The 17,718-nt window shown below is 45.0% G+C and overlaps 1 protein-coding gene across 4 annotated transcripts in view; it reads left to right on the forward strand.

Moving 5' to 3' along the window:
• The first annotated feature begins 800 nt into the window (after positions 1-800).
• The window catches only part of SETD1B (SET domain containing 1B, histone lysine methyltransferase), a 314,507-nt gene continuing 297,589 nt past the window's right edge, over positions 801-17,718 (forward strand). For 2 of the 4 annotated variants that reach the window (XM_069214914.1, XM_069214915.1), the window contains exons 1-4: positions 10,149-10,460; positions 10,692-10,867; positions 11,633-11,731; positions 12,566-12,836. In XM_069214914.1, the coding sequence (XP_069071015.1) occupies positions 10,388-10,460; positions 10,692-10,867; positions 11,633-11,731; positions 12,566-12,836 (619 nt within the window). In that variant the 5' untranslated portion in view covers positions 10,149-10,387. Of the gene's footprint in view, positions 6,997-8,692; positions 8,882-10,148; positions 10,461-10,691; positions 10,868-11,632; positions 11,732-12,565; positions 12,837-17,718 lie in introns of those variants that run through there. The other 2 variants (XM_069214916.1, XM_069214917.1) reach the window with 2 other exon arrangements.

Genomic DNA, 17,718 nt, shown 5'->3' on the forward strand with positions numbered 1-17,718 from the left:
CGGTGGAGAGATGGAATCCTTGCCTAAACTTCTACACCCATTTGACTACTGCGTACTAACAGTACAGCATGCATGTATCATACAACTAATGGTAGTCAAGCGACACACCAAAGACCTGGAATTACTGAATTCAGGTTTCTGTCTGTTTACAGTGACATGACCGACCATGATTACTCAAACTAGGGTGTGCCAGCTTGTGCAGTTTCGAGTTATCCGACTGGTTGGATTGTGTTTAGCTTCACTGGCTGGTGACATAGGGGCATTGACAGTGGGCAGAAGATATTAAGGAAAAGCTAAGAGGTGCATTAGTGATTCATAAAAGGGTGACACTTTTAGAAACATCACAGAAGGAGCCCAGGTCCAGACTGGGTGAATATCTTTTTGGGACTAGACATGGTGCACCAGTGCCTTCACCTTGCTAAGGTGTATCAGTGTCAAACGGAATGATGCAAAAGCACATTCCCAAATACCGGTTAAGATAACAGTGCCTAGCACACACACAGAACGAGTCAGAGGGCTCACAATGGCAAATCTTAAATGAAAGATCAGAATGTAATCACCTAAAAATCTACGCTTATAAAGTGATCACAACTATTCAGAACAGAAATTATCCCTTGCTGTACAAAGGGCATCCCACACCCTTAAAACAAAGCTAACTGCATGCTTATGCATCATACACCTCTGGGTTATGTTTTTCAAGCAGCCAGACCAACATCCTTGGTTACCTTTAAACTACCAACTTGTGAACCACTTCCCACAATTAGTACAACTAGCATTATTCAGGTATTGATTTTGATACAAAAGTTAATTTATTCAAGACAGAATGAATGAAGTCATTATTGCCGAGTAAACATACCCATCTTAAATATCAGATATCATAGGTGAAAAGACTTAAGTAATACCGGGCTCAGAAACTGTATGGTTCATCCGACTATTCTATACCACTCAATGTGCACTGCATGATTAGAGCAGAAACGCTTAAAATGTGTAACAGAAAACGTGTTGATAGTTACAAATATGCCATTCTCAAAGCTCAATTAACTAAAATCACAGAAGCTGTACGTTACTAAATCTACGTACGGTTATACTGCATCTCTTGAGATGTCCACTTTGAAGTCCAACTGGTTTATAGATTTTATCCAAAAAGGCAGATAGAAGACATCCATAATTACTAGGGCTTCGCCACAATGAAATGAGCAACGTTATAAAAAAATACTAAAATAAACAAAAAACAGATGCAGTGTGCTGCAAATGCTGGTTCAGGGCTGAAGCATTATTTTGCTTTATGAAAAGGGCAGTTTTTTTTTTTATATTTTCATTTTTGCTTAGTCCCATTATAACAATAAAAGGGTGATCCATCAAATGTTTTCATCAGAAAGAGTAGCTGCACCCCAAAAACGTTGTACTCTTCGGAATTGGTGTCCATCCAGCTGGTAAATGAAGCTACACCCAATAGTCGGGGAGAGGCATGTCACAATACTCTACAATTCCAGTGTCTTTGGTGTCGGAAGATTGCTTTTCAACAAACTGCGTCTTAACTGTACTGAACAGCTCCAATCCCATGAGTAGATCTTCCCAATCTATCGCTGACTTGAGCTTTACAAAAGGATTATTTTTGCGAGATGGGAATTGCTTGGGACCCTGAAATGTTTCCTTCACAAATGAGTTGTAAGGTCTTCGTATGTCCCTCTATCATTTTTGATGAGGTCACTGTAGGTTGCCAGACAATTCGCCTCTTCGCGCTGCAGCCAAGAACAAAGGGCTTTTGAGTGCCAGCACTCAACAGAAAAGGTTCTTTGAGTAAGCACTTACTGATGTGCTGGCCAGTGAAGGGAACGGATAAGACATATCCATTCCCTTTACTGGCCAGCACGGTACACAAGAATTTGTTGACTAATCAGGCAACAAGTGTAACACAGAACCTAGTGATAGCATTGTCCCGGATTTATGTAGCGCTTCCCCTCAATGTGGGGCAGCCAAAGCACGGACTGGTATTTTTAGCACACAGAGCTGTGCTCAAAGCTGAGACTGTGCAAAACACACATCTTACTACTGTACTGTGGAACACTGATGCATACATAAGACATACAAGACCCATGGAAAATGCAAGGCATGCAGTCTTACACCTTACTGCTGGGCACTGACGAGGTCGAGTCTTGCAGGACCCGACTGGCTGGAGGTCGCAATCTTTCGAGAATTTCACTGCCTGGCTGTACTGAAGAACACACAGCTGTTCACCGGACTTTATTTATTCAGCTGTGCTGTACAAGATGTAAGGCCCAACTGGATGGTAGTGCCGGGGATGACAGTGTCATATAGACTTAACAGTGCCAGGTGGTTCTTCATTTTTTGGTCGTACTGGGGAATACTGAAGATTTCTAGCGTCACGCATTGCCTCACTGGGGGCTCCAAATGCTCTCATGAGCTGCCTGGGCAGATAACCGAGAAGGTCGTGAAACAAAGGTGGTCTGGCACTGCTGGAGAACGATGGTGCCTGATAAGATGTGTGATTGTATACACAGTGGCGCAGGGAACATGCCGTGCTAGAGAACACGGATGGCTCATGAGACTCGCTCCCCTTGGTGGGCAGATTTGGACGGGCTAAACGAAGAAGGCATTGAAGAATTTCTTGGCTGCACTGTGTAAAAGAACGGTCCAAGAGTCACAAGTTGTCTGGCAGTGATGTTGAACAACGATGGCTCTGGGGAACCGCCATGCCTGGCTATGCTGGAGAACATCGACGGTTCAAGAGTTGTTAGTCCGTGCTGGATAACACGGAGGGCGTTCACTTGCTGTGGCCAAGTACACAGATGGCGCTGGATAATTTCTTGGCTGCGCCGGAGAACAGTGAGGGCGCAGGCGACTCGCATTCCTGGGCGGCAACCTAAGTGGAATACATTGCAAGGACACGTCAGAGGTTGCATTAATCGCTGTTCTTGGGGGACATGTTGCGAAGCTATTCGTCTAATCTAGTCAAACTCGTTTTTCTCGATCATGAGTTTTGTACCGAAAACTTTTCAGTTCTACAGTCATTTTGTTCGAGACTAACAAGTTTAAGTCTCTTCGGGTGGCACACTCCTTTACAACTACGTTATCTAGTTTGCAAGGCACGTACTCTTGCCTGCATTTATAATAAATAAAAAAAATGAGCGATATGTTCCCTCGTTGAAAGGCATGTGTTTCAACTTGCGCCACAAATCCAAAGCGGACAAAGAAAACAAGCGTAGTCTCGGCGCGCCTCCACAGCCAAGAGGAGTTTAGCGGAAGCCAGGAAACCACCCGGCTTCACAACAATATGAACAATTGGTGGCAACCCGGCCTTTGTCGTACGAGGCTGACAGAACGGTTTCACGTTACTGCATCCTGATGACATGGCAATCCTCTTTCGACCACAGGCGTGGGCTTTCCAGCTCTCTCGCACAAAAAAAAGCAAGGCAGGCTACACCAGCAGTTCGAGAGGAAAAAACGTTAGGCCCAAAATATCCAGCACGTAAACACGAGGCGAGATGCACGAGGGTGCTGCTCTGAGTCTAAATTTAACTAGCCTAGGCTGAGGGCCGCGGAAAACAAACATAATGGTACTCGGTGCGCTCGGCTTGAAGCTCTGAGCAAAGGGAAGGGTTCTAAGCAACAGCGGTTTGCAAACGTGTCCCGGAAGACTGTACACCCACAAAGCGGGTAATGACGTCCTGCGTGCAGAGCGAACAAGAACCAACTTGAAAGCTTCTCACCACAATATACACCACAAAGCGGGGCCTCCCCGAGCACACATAGGCACCTGCCCTGACGTTTCCAGATTTCAAACGTTTATAAGGCGAGTGCAACACCAGAAGGCAACTCGCCTCCTAAGAAAATGATGTGACTTTGCACAATGACCTTGGAGTGTGCTAGAAAGGCCTTCTACTACAACGAATGTGCAAGCTATTGTTACTACGTGTTAATGAGTAACCGATTCATTCGTGCGTGACAATCACACTGAAACAGGCGTAAAGTATTCTGAATAAGCAAAAATCGGAGGACCCCTTTCCCCTCCGGACCGGTATAAAACAGATCACATTTCACTTACTAGAAGCGACCACACTTGAATATACTTCACCTTTAAGTGGTCTTTCAGGGGGTTAAAAGGAACCAGACACAAGCTAATATACCCCAGTAGTACGTACAACTTTAATCAAAGATACACCAACATTAATACGAAATCCAAATCATACTCACCTTTGTCACCGAGAGGGTACAAAGGTGCGTTTTTTTCTATTAAAGTTCGCTTTTTTCTACCAGTTCATTAACCATGCCCAACGTTTTCTGTACATCACACTAAGCCTACACATGCACGGATCAAGCATGCATACAGCATGCTTGAAAAATGCTTTTGCGCCTCCAAAATCCCTTTCTTTTCAGCAATGCATGTTTGAAAGAACCTGAAATCATACATGGAATCGTATACATACCTCTCAACCTGTGGGCCCTTCGTGGAGGTCAAACGTTTTGGAATGTGCGCCCACTGAAATCAATGGAGTTGAGCTTATCTTTAAGGTCAAGGATGGTCTAAGTTAGGCTAAAAGTGACATTTGACTTGCAGAGAGGGCGAAGGCGTCCAAAAAGGGCACGTTTCGGAAATGAGAGAGTTCAGGCTGTGCATGTACCCAGGAGGTAGAACCTTCTTCTGTTCAACTGCCTCTGCTAAATCCTCTTCATTCTAATCAAATCTGCCTGTTCCTCTCGCCCCCCTCCCCTTCCCCTTGGCTTCGCTTTGAATGTCACAATACAATCACCATTATCCATGGTTGTGGGTGACTCATTTCTCCCTATAATATTCGACAACCTTTTATCTTCTCTCCCCATAACCTCTTCACAAAGCCACCATCACAACGGACATTGGAAAGGTAGCTATGTAAATAGGCCGAATATCGGTCTGAGATCCTGAATGCTGTGAAAGAAGCTTGCACTGACGTGAAGGACTTCAAGTCCCACTTGCCAATCTAACAGTCCGCAACACGAAACGTCAATGAAGGCGCAGAGGCGATAAAGCAGGCAGTACTCGAAAATAATAAAACACTCGCCAATGGCTACGCCATCAAAGTCCTCCTTTCTGTCGGATGAAAAAAACGACTTTGTATTGTGAAGATCGAAAAAAAAAAAAAAAAAATTAGTTCACCCCACACATTTGGGTGGAAGGGATACAGATACCACTCTAAATAATTTCCCCATGGTTTTAAGACAAACGCTGGTGCTCCAACACCCAGCCACACATCTATCAGAACACTGCAAGTGTTTCATCTGCTTAGAATGGATTGTTGCTAAACTCTCGCCACCTTAACCCTAAATGCATCTGCAATGAGGTTACAGGGTCTACCCCACAGAAGGTTAAAAACAATAGTTTCTGAAAGATGCGTTGACACCCCACAGCTAAGTTAACACTCTCCACACAGAAACAAAGTATTTGCTTCCACATTTTTCAAATGTAGTGATAAATACACCCCCATGAGGAGCAACTAAAGGTATCTACCCTGAACGAGGTGATGTAAAGCACTCACACCCTTCCCTCGCCTATAAAAATACTGACTCCTGTTTCGAATTAGGTGGTGGTATGCCCGCACCCTTAAAATGCCACCTCCTTGGACGTATACGAATGATAAACAGGTAGCCCGGGACCCTCTAATGGAGAATGTAGCCATGCCCTCTCTTCCAGAAAAACACCCCTCAACAAGAGATAGGAAGCCCACCCTTCCTCCTAGAAGGAAAACACACCTCCTGCAATGCATCACGAAAGCAGTGCCCACCAATGCGATCCAAACTCCCCAAACCATAAAAAAACGATTTAAAACGTTGGCCTGGTGGAAAAACAAGGGCTCCCCCTCCCTGGTGAGGGCGCCTGTGGCGAATCCAGAGTGCAAGGCCTGCAGCCTCGCCTAGGAGCGCAGTGTACTCTGCAGCCAGCAGCCGAGCATTGTTCTAGCACCAGCCCGAGCTCTCCTCCGAGAACAGCTCCCCCGCCTTCCCTCCCCTGCTCTGTCACGAGCCTCGGTGGGGGAGGGGCGGCTGCTTGGCACTGCGCCCGGGGCTCCGATGGCACAAGCTTCCCTTCTCCTCGCTCAGCCTGCAAAAACCGGCGCCATCTTTGATGGCGCGTCCGGTCGGCGGCGCGCCCCCTCCGCCACCTACACAGAGAAGCCGAGATGGGAAAAAAAAAAACGCACGTCCTCTGTAGCTGAAGAACTGCCGAGAGAGACTGGCTGCTGTTCCAAGGATCCTGGCATCAGCATCTTGGGAAAAAAACATAGGCTCAGCTGAACGGAACGAAGAGGAACCTAAAATGGCGGACCGAAAAAGAACAACCCTAATGGCGAATGCCAAGAGCTGCTGTCTCGTGCTTGCAGCTTTTGGACCCGGTCTAAATCAACAAGTTAGGCGGATGCAGAACACACTATACCTAAATACATGAAAGATGCAACTAAATATAGTTTTGGTGCAGACGGAAACAAGAAAAGGACGAGTTATGAACTGCGTCACGGGCAGCAATCACCCTCCCCCCACCCTACAAAAAGCGGTTCACTATTATTCTAAACGTGACGGGTTTAAACGATATAAGTATGCGTTTTGAAGGATATTGTTGGTTTTGTGTCATAAGAAATATACAGTTCAGACAGAGTGCCAAGAGGGCACGCCCAAACAGTGAAGGCAATAACATGATCTCTCCATTTTGCTCACTGTCCTGCGCCAAAATATCAATGTGCCTGATATTAATCGACACATGCGCCTGATCAACACCTGGAGAGTTTGGAAAGGAACACTTTCATCTAAAGGGAGAAATTATGGCTGACCCCGCCCTACAACTGACGAACAATGGATTATAGTGGAAAAGGACTTCTATTAAACCGACATTCGCTGGAAAGCTGTCGTTTCTTTAAAGGGATCTACACGGTACCAGCTTGTCATCCCACCCACTGCAAAACAAACACAAAAAGAAAAGAAACTGAAGTTTCAGTAGGGACAAAGGTACTTTTCCTACCCCCCCCCCCCCCCCCCCTAAAAGACAGGGAAATGTAAGTGGAAAATGCCACAACCAAGTTGTTGGCTGGGATATTTTCATAACTGTTGAAATATGTTGTGAAGGTAGATCTGCCCCTTTCCAGTGAGCAAGAAAAGGGCGCTCGAAAATAGGTTTGCCTGCTAGTGGCATGTATGTGATGGGGACAATGTAAAATACGAAAAACGAAGTCTAGCCATTCCTTCTTCAAACTAGAAGGGAAGGTAGTGATAAAATTAAAATAGTGTGCCTAAGTAGTGTGTCCCGTATGCAGAATGAAATGGGATTCCTAAACCACATGCACATAAAGAAAAGAAAATCAAAATGTTAATGAAAAGGCATCCCTGTAGCCACAGTGCCCTGAAATATTACGAATAGTTTTACCGCCCACAGTTAAGACTTCGCCGGGTGTGAACAGTAAGACTTACTGCACGGGCCTGGTCTGTTTTGTCACTGCAAGGGCAAACCGATTTACTTACCCGAACACCATAAGCTGAATAGATACTGACGACGACGGTGCTGCTTTCAGCATTTATACCGTGACACCTTCTTCCTTCGGTCCTTTTAAGTGTAACCTTTCTTGCTGCTTTCCTACGTGTTGTCTTTTCTTGCACTTAAACCCAAACTTGTAGAACATTTTAGGCCACGGTGTGACGAAAAAAAGAGAAACGTTAATCGTATGCTACTTGACAATGTTTTAAATTACTTTTTCCCCGTCGAGAGTCCTATAAAAACCCAGCTTTTAGGCCTCTTTAGGGGAAATATAATCAATGGTGTATTTTCAGTGCAGCGGCTACAAACGAAGATAATCATACGTACTCTAAGCAGACTATCAGGGTATAGTTAGTTACAACCGTGTAATAAAAACAAAGTAAACAGATATTAAATATTTGCAACCAGCTTGGGCATATTTCAAAAGCAATGCATTGTTTAAAGGGCAGGGAAATTAAAATATCATGCAAGGAAAAGACTGTACAGCATCATAAAACCGCCTTTAAAAACGTACAGCACGTCGTGGGTACTTACAATGTCAAGTGAGGGGCCTGTGACAGTGACTGATACCTTACAGCATTTCTGAAACAAGTAGCCTTTAAAATGCGTACGTACATTTTAAACAGTTGCTTGGAAACCAAGAGAGAGCTGTCAGTATGGCCAAGTAGCAAAGTGTTTAATTCAACGCCGATTTTAAATTCATTGGTCAGTGGCAGCGATAAATACATTTATAATTAAAAGATAGAAAATAATGTATTTACTTATTTGAATTCAAATTGTAACTGCTGGCACTGAGGGTGTTGTCATAACCTAGTTTTACAAGAACAAAGATGGACTCCAAATGAGAAGAAAAAAATCCAAATCTCTTATCTTCATTCTTCAAGAGATCCTTGGAAATGTTGGCAAACACTAACAGAACATGGAGAGTCCTGAAACTGGATGGTAGATTCAGGTGAAAGCATTCCCATTTTGGAACAAAGGAAAACCCAGTTGGCCATTTGATTCCATTGCAGAAAAATGGCTGCCTGATCTGTTGGCCTCTCCTTAGCTCTCTGATGAAGGATGTTTTTAGCACAGCTTCTAATAACTCAAGCCAGAAGCAACCTCGGCGCCAATTGGCTGCCGAGAGATCGGGTGGCCTCCTGCAGCCAATGACCTCCTCTCACGGCAGCAGTCTCCTGAAAGAAAAGCAAATAATCTGAGATAATGCAAAAGGGGAGGAAAAAAAGCAGACCGCTTCGCCTTCGACTGTCTCACGACTCCCTCCCCTGCCACACTGAAAATGGGAAAAGACAGTTTAGGACCTGCAGTTTTTACCAACTCAGACAAAATGGAAGCCGCGCTGTGATTGGCTGTGGCAGGGTAATGTCTTTAAATAGGCACAATTTACTTTTTTCTGCATTGTGTCCGCGTTGTGCATTAAGTATCGGTTACAGCTTTTTAACAGAAAGGTACGCATTTTTCAAAAATGCCCTGCTAATTCAGTCATCGGGAAAAACATGCCCTGAAAAATCAACCAAATATCCATCAAAACGATTACTGGTCAGCAAGAATTTGTTGTGCAATTTTAATTTTGCAAACGATCCGAACTGATAGCATGATTAACATCTAAGTATCACGCAGTTTTAGTGCGGTTTGAATTTGCAAACAATTTGCACAGATTTACCTCTAAATTGGTATTTCACTATGCACCCCCTCCCCCTTTTAAAAACAATTGCCGGTTAACAGTGGTTAAAGGAAGAAACGCGGGATGTGTTTCTTCTAAATAGAAAATATTTAAGGGAAGCGTCCATGTGTACTGTAGAACACCTGACATTGAGTACTGTATGGTAAATACGAAGACAGCAGAAGCAATAATGAATCCACGTTTACCTCAGCCTGGCATCTTCACTGTTTGATACACTGCTGATACGAAGTGTTTGAAAAGGGTAATACTTGAATCCAAGTTCACAAATAAACCCTTCTGAATGTTAAGAACAACAAGCCCTCTCGATTTGGCAATTTGATCCTGAATTTTCAGTTACATTAAAAAAATGAAAAAATAACACGAACTCCCTAGAAGTCTTCAAATTTAACTCGGGAAGCGTCAATAATCAACCTTGGCCATACCGAGCACTACAACACGCATTTATAAGGTTTCTGCAGCTTGTTTGAAATCCGTTCATTTTTAAAAACAAATATTGTGTTTAACAGGTGCTCCAAGATTCGTAGATTCTTGTCTCTATATTAAGTTGTCAAACCTAAAGAGGTTAAACTGGGGGCTCCGTGGTGGTATGTATAGAAGGCCCGCCTGTAGTTATAACGCAAAATTAAACGGTTGAAAACGGACATTTGGGAGATTAAAAGGGGAACGCAATGTCTCCCGTCGCTATGGACTCAGAAAGGTGCATTTTAAAAGGGGTGGCAAGTTAAGCCCATATACGTTAGAAATGTCGGTTCTCGGGTTTCAGGGTATCGGCTACATCCCCGGAGAGGGGTGCGCGCAGTGTTGTTTTTTGTGTTCCGCTCCCCTTCGCGCTCTGCCGTCTCTTGTCCCCGCCCGGCCGCCGTTGAATGTGCATCCGGAATGGTAAAAGGCTTTAGCGCTGGTTTCTACACACGACCGCGGTGGCTTGTGGGATACCTCCGGCCCTCCCCCCTCTCTCTCCTCTCTGAGAAGGAGAGCCGAGGAAAACCCAGGCTAGCTTCACCCCCTAGACTCCTACAATAATGTGTCGGCGGCTGGCCCGGGGGAGGCCGGCTCCCTTCAGCCCGTGCCAGTCCCTCGGCAGGGGGAGGGGAAAGAGGAGCTGAAGGGGGAGCGCTGCCCCCCTCCGCCACGGAGGGGGGAAAGGAGAAGGAAACACGGCGGAAAACAAAACAAAAAAAATGTCTTACCGGGAGGTGGCGGCGGGGGAGAAAGCCAGGCACCCCCCGGACAGACAGCAGCAGCCACCTGCAGGTAAGCCCCCGTCCCAGACAGGGCAGCAGCTATCTCGGGTGGTTGTATGTTGGGGGTGAGCAACCAGACCAGTACCCCCGCTGGTGCTGAGGGTTGGCTGGGACACCTTCAGCCATTGCATATATATCATTTTACGAATGTATGTCTGCTTGTAAAGTGAATGTCTGTCTGTCCCTGTGTTAAATGTATTTTTTCTCAAACTGTTGGGTGCTTTTGTAAACTCTCCTGCAGGCTGGATCAATGGCATGGAAGGTGGTGGGGGAAGCACCCCGGCTGCACCGGGAGGCGGAGGCTCTGCGGAGAAGAAGGGACACCACTGGAAAAGTTACAAACTCATCATTGACCCAGCTCTGAGGAAGGGGCAGCACAAGCTCTACCGATACGATGGGCAGCACTTCAACATGCCTGTAGGTGTTATGGCAGCACCCTCTCTGCACTCACCCCCTCCCCTCAAGTAACATCTGTATGGCTTGCTGTTTGAATTACACCTGCAGAGGGAGCTTGCCTGTCAGTCGGATTCTCCTCCCACCTACACCCCCTCCCCCCCCCAAAAAAAAAACACTCGACAAGTGTATGCAACCTGAATGCTTCACCAGCTGCGGATCGGTAGTGTCCCGCCATACCAGAACTCCACCCGGACCATTTTTAAGCGTTCCCTAGAGAATCGTTAAAAGTAGAGGGAAAGTGGACAGCGCTTTGGAGATACCCTGGATGTTTGTAGATGTCCCTAGGCGACGCGCACCGTTAACTACTACTATTCAGCGATTAATACCCTTAGCACCTAAAAATTAAACGCGTAGAGGAGTTGCTGTAAGAAAATGGGCCATCGACCTATACATGAACAAAATCAGGGGCCAGGTTTTTATTTGTGATAGAGAAGTGTGTTCACCCTTCCCAAGAGTTAACAGCCACCTTGCTTCTGGGAGTTATGAGTTAACTTGTAGCAGGGCACGCTGCTTCCCGCCAGATGCACTGTCAGAATATGGGACTGCCTCTGTCTAAATACAGTGTTTCCCTCTCCTGCAGTCTGGGACCTTCTACAACTTGACGCGTGTGTTTGAATGTGTCACTCCCCCTCCCTCCCTCCGCTGCATGGCCGCTGTTGCAAACACAAACATTCTTTTTGGTTAACCCTAGCGACTGCCTGATTCCTTCTTTTTGTGCACACTCAGAACTCGGGGGTACCTCCGGTGGACTCTCTCCGGGACCCCAGAATTGGACGGATATGGACGAAAACGAAAGAACTGGATATGCCTGTGCCCAAACTCAAGGTATGTGTCCCCAGCATGTGCACTTAGTCTTGAGCTGTCTGCGTGTTGCTCGCGGCGCGTGTTCAGAAAACAGCATTTAAAGCAACAGTGGCACGGCTTAGTAATAATCTATTTGTACGTTATGGATTTTTTTTTTTAAATACTCATGCACCCAAGATGTAATTAATTACAAAGACGTTCGCATATGTATCGAGTTTAACCTTTTTTTGCTGCAGGGCTTGTGTGTAGGTGTGCGTGTCTGTTTTATGTCAGGTGAAACAAATTGCACTTGGTCACGTGCGACCTTTTTTGAGGACGGCTTGGCATGGGTATTTATGTTTCTGGTCTAAGAAGGCAATTAATTGGGTGGTGTCAGGTGTGCTTTTTCTTCTGCAAAACATACATTGGGACTGACAGATTTTGTAGATAAAACCTAAATCTTAATTTTGAAGTACTAAGCTTTTTTTTTAGGAGCGCAGAAATTAGAGTTTATTTGTTGGGTGGTCTGTATTGTAAAAATGCAGTTTTTAGACTATTTCGGGTCACGTCGATTAAGAAACATTTGAGGACATTGTCCATATGCTATGTTTTATAGGTTAAAGAGTTGGCGTGCGTTATTTAGCGTGTGTTTAAATAGTAACTACATGTACTCAGCAACAAGCCGAATCATGGCTAAAGATGACAGCGTGAAGTTTAGCGAGCGGGGCACTTTCTCTTTCTGCTTTGACACCTGCAGCGTGTTTCCTGCCCACCAGCTGCTGCTCTTGGTTCGGTCTGCGCTTGCTTTTCCCTGTGGTTAGCTCGCGTGTGTGCTCCTTGCACTCAGTTTTTAATACCCGTCTCCCCCTATTTCAGATCGACGAGTACTACGTGGGGCCTGTGCCCCCCAAGCAGGTCACGTTCGCCAAATTGAACGACAACATCCGCGAGAACTTCCTGGGCGATATGTGCAAGAAGTACGGCGAGGTGGAGGAGGTGGAAATCCTGTACAACCCCAAGAACAAGAAGCACCTGGGTATCGCTAAAGTGGTTTTCTCCTCTGTGAAGGGTGCCAAGGATGCGGTGCTGCACCTGCACAACACCTCGGTAATGGGCAACATCATCCACGTGGAGCTTGACACCAAAGGTAAACAGTAGGGAGGCACGCCCCCTCGAGTGCATGACAGGCTGCAGTCCTTGCATGATGCGCCCTTCTATAGGATTCTTTCCTTGGCATCTGCCCCTGGAGACTTCCCGTGCCCTCCCTCTTTGCATCTAATGCCCAGCCACCCCATATACCATTCAGTAACATGTGTTAGCCAAGTTTCTCCATCTCGATCGTTGGGGATATGCGTGCCCCCGCACCCAGTGCCCCACAGATGCCTCACTGCCGAGTCCCACTCCATTTTGTCCGTCTCCTTTTTTCCTTGGGGCTTTTATTCCCTCTGCCCTTCCTACCAGCCCTGCCCCACATAGGTCTTATGTGTTATGCCGGTCCTCCGGTCCTCCATCAGCTTTCCGGGCGTCTGTACCCGCTGACCTTTCACCCAGCGAACTCCACCAGCTTTACAAACATAGCTTTGTCCCAGCCCTCCACTGGTTCGGGTGGGCGGATTATGGTAGGGGGTGCTGGACAGGTATCCCTCTGGCCCTGCAGCCAGCCACAAACCACCCACTATGTTAATCCAGTTGTGGCATTTTTCATGTTTTGCTTGTCTTTGTCCATGTGTCACCTCAATCCCCCCACTATTTCACCACTTCTCCCATGCTTTGCCACAAAGGCGCACACTGCAGCGTGCGAGAGCTCTTTCCTATTTTCTCTCTGTCTTCTCACCTAGCAGTTGCCCCTTCCCATCAGGTTGACCCCTTGGGTTCACCGCGATTTGCTCAATATAAATAATAACCCACATGCCCACTATGTAAGTCACATCGATATCTGTTAACTAGTTTCTAAGGGATCCCGTGTGTGATTATTTGTAAAAGAGGTACCGGGGGAAAACATGTATTCACCGAGGATAACGCAGTTTGATTAAATAACAAGGCGCGGGTTTCCACGCTCCACACTATATAGCCACTAAACCTCCAGCTGATTCTGTTTGCAGCTGAGACCCTTTCTTCCGAGCGGCTCCTTTAAATTAAGCGGCGCCCTCCATTCTCCCACTTCCAACCCCTTTTCCTCGCAGGACCCCTACCCATCCAACTCATCCCCTGCACGCCTCGGAGGTGTGACACTTGATGACGTGCACTGGTGTCTGTTCTCAGCTTGTGTTTCCCATGGCTTGGCAGTCACATGCTGCCGAATATGTTGTCAGTTGCTAGGAGACTGTAGGAGGGCTGTACTCGCCGACATGCTGCAGACACCCCAGGGTTAAAATCTCACTTTTTCACTTCCCAAAGTGTTTTCGTTTCCTGCTTCTGTGACACCCATTCTCCTTCTCGCACTTAAAACTTACGTTTGCTTTATCACGGGGTCTTGTGCAGATCTGCGCTGCACAGGGTGTTGACGAGTGCGGTCCTTAGTGCCCCCTTTGTGCATGGTATAAGCTGTTGCAGGGCATCAGCGGACCACGCCATTACGATTTCTGGCGGAGTCTTGGCAATTCATTGATGCAGCTTGTAGTAAATAAACACCAGACTGGGCGGAAAGTAATGCAGCGTTGACACCATGTGCGTGCTTCTTAAAGGTGCACTAACCTATTCAGGATCTTTAGAACGGCATTTCAGCGAGGCAGCACGGCGTGAACTACACACACCTCTGCTGTTTTACAAATTTAAACGTTTTTGCGATATTGAATGATGTTTTGGGAAAACACTACATTTAGTCACGATTAACTGTTAACAGTTGGACTTTTATTTTGTCTAAATCAGAGATTTTGGGATCCTTAAACACGCTGATCACTTACAGTACGGATTGTTTTTTTTCCCTTTCATACATATTGTCCTGTCTTCTGCTCACGAATGCCCACTTCAAATCATTCGGTGACACGCAGATATTTTAACCGTATCGACTTGATACCTGCTGTTATCGAGTGTATAAAGTTCCAAACCTAGCTAGGTGCTTCTCATGCCACTGGATGGATTTGCTCGCGTGAAAAATTAATTGTACGCTCTCCAACCTGCCGTTCGTGATTTTTCAGTAGAAAAAAGTTTAGTTTACAAATCAAGTGTTTTAATTTCACGAAACTTTATTCCAAACAAAAAGCAAACTTATTTAGCGTTTAGTGACTGGTGTGGGGTTGAGGGGGATCTGCCAGGTTATAGGGCTTAACAATTTTGGCATATCAATCATTTGGAAAACTGCGAGTCATTTCTATAGAACTGTGCAACTTAGTTAGGGAAACTTTAGATTACAACTGGTATCCTTATTTTCCTGTTGACTCTTTAACCTCCGGATCTTATATTTTATGTTGTACGTTCTATACCGTTTCACACTCAACTCTCACCTTTCCCAGAGTTGAGCATTTACATTGACTAACCAGAGAAAAGCACCACTTAATCGCAGAATCTCCTCCTGACTGAATATCACCTGTCTCAGTTTTTCAGGGACTAGTTCTATTTATTGGCTTACTTCAAATGGAAATATTTATCTGAATATGGTAAAATGTCAAAGATAGCGAGGGCCCAAAATATGCTGAGTCTAATGTTATCCTTTACAGGGGCATGCATCACCATAGGGGCTGCTCCTCACTAGCAGCAAAGTTGCTCAGTGGGCTCGTCCTGAATTCTTTTCGGGTTTGTTGTAGTTCAATTGCTTTTAACAGTCCCTGTGCTGTTAAAATGATATCCAGTTGCACTTTCATTGCTATTTATTATTTGAGTCCACTAGGACACGTTTAAAAACTTTAAACAGATTGAGTTATAGATGATTAGAAAAGAACCATCATCCTGTGCTGTGAATGACATATTTCTGCAGCAAGATTAGGAACCAGAAAGTCATAGGGCATGCCTCAGGACCTAGGGCTCAACAGGCTGGATCTGTAGATAGCAGTTCTGTAGACGACAACAAAAAGAATTGCTCACATAGTGCATTCTTTTCACTCACACCAACATTTATTATACTACTGTGCGTTTAGGGTCCATGCTCTTGTGAATGCAAACACATGTCCAGTCTTAACTTTATCCACCAGTACAGCAACTCCCATTTCGTACTGATTATTGCAAAGTACCTTTATCATGAACAATGACATTTAAATAGATTCTGAGTGAGGGGCCGTTATTTTAGAGTTAGTCTATGTAAAACTTGCTTAGTGGGAGGAGAGAAAAAGTATCTCCGTAATCTCAATAGTATTATATTATATGTCCAGAGAGTGAACAGGATGCCTGCTTACCTCCTTGTTGTTAAACTCTTCATCCCAGAACTCATCTGACTACTGGGAGTGGGTGGCGGCATCTTCCTTGAAGGAAAAAAAAAGGTGCCATTGTACACTGCTAACTCCAGGACCACCATGCATACTTGATTGCTCTGCGTACCTTATGACTTACACCATAGCAAGAGTTCTCAGGAGTAGTTCTATGTGGGGTCACTCATTACACATTGGGATAAAGCGTGTTTCTTGACCCGGTCAGCAACTATCTCTGTTACTGCTTTAAATTAACTCAGTCTGATGCTATTCTTCTTATTATGGAATATGTGAGTTTTACTAAAACAGCTTTAGGATAGGATTATCATGAGGATTGTAACTCTGCGGCCCCTTGTCATGTTTCTCAGGAGTGCCAACTTACAAGACTAGAAGTTAGTTTAGGCTTGAGGTAAATCAGATCAAATCACTCCACTCCACCTCCCTATTGAGTCCCTGTTTATCAGATGCCAGTGTTACCTATCAGGCAACAAACACACACAAGTAAATTACTTTACGCGCACCAGAGTGCGGGATAACAAGACCACTCCTTCCATTAGCTTTTGCCTATATCTACATTATGCTTTTATATATTCTAGATACTGTACTTTTTAGGGTTTTGGTGATACGTGCATTGTCTATGATTAGTTCCAGCTCAGACTGAAGCAGTTTTATATGCCACGTGCATTGTTTTCACAGTCCCTCATTCTGGGCCACATTCTTTGTGTGGTGTGCCTGTATAGGGAGGGGGTTTCCGGTTACTTCAGTAGGAATGGGGAATAGCTTTTATAAGTGTTTTTATTCGCCTTTCCAGGAGATATTAACTTGTATAACCTTTTGCCAGCAACGCTGTGAACATGTGCTTGGTGATCCTCATTGTTGGCTGTAGCATGCCATGACATTTTAGCAGAAATCTGTAATCCTCCCATCACTTAATGCATGTGTATTTTTATTTCTTATTTTTATTCTTACAGTTTGCAAACGTTAATTTTCATCTAGTGTTTTGTGTTGGTTTAATTTCTGTTCTTTTGCCTCTGCCTTGGACCCTTCTATTGTCCTTCTACCATAAAGAGTAGAAAGGTACGTGTGCAGACTGTTTGTGCCAAAGAAGGGGTTGTTTCTGGCTGATTCAAACTTCCAGCTGTACAGCAGCTTTTCAGACGCTCATAGATTTGACATCGTGGTGATTGTGTGTCTAGGAGAGTGTAGAAACATTTCAGTGTGGTGCATTTAAAAGGCTTTATTCCATGTTATGCTTCCTTTGCAGAGAGTGGAAAATGCACCTTCTCTTTGTGGATTGCTCTCAGTTTCACTGGAAATATAAGGGTGTACTTAAGACCCAATTGACTAATTTTTTTCTTGATGGGTGTAGGAAGTTGGCTCTGTATGTGCTATTTCAAAGTAAGGAATAGCATGCACAGAGTCCAAGGGTTCCCCTTAGAGGTAAGATAGTGGCAAAAAGAGATAATACTAATGCTCTATTTTGTGGTAGTGTGGTCGAGCAGTAGGCTTATCAAAGGAGTAGTGTTAAGCATTTGTTGTACATACACACAGGCAATAAATGAGGAACACACACTCCGAGACAAATCCAGCCAATAGGTTTTGTTATAGAAAAATATCTTTTCTTAGTTTATTTTAAGAACCACAGGTTCAAATTCTACATGTAATATCTCATTTGAAAGGTATTGCAGG

This window comes from Pleurodeles waltl, chromosome 11, assembly GCF_031143425.1.
Source record: "Pleurodeles waltl isolate 20211129_DDA chromosome 11, aPleWal1.hap1.20221129, whole genome shotgun sequence".
Lineage (NCBI taxonomy): Eukaryota > Metazoa > Chordata > Amphibia > Caudata > Salamandridae > Pleurodeles > Pleurodeles waltl.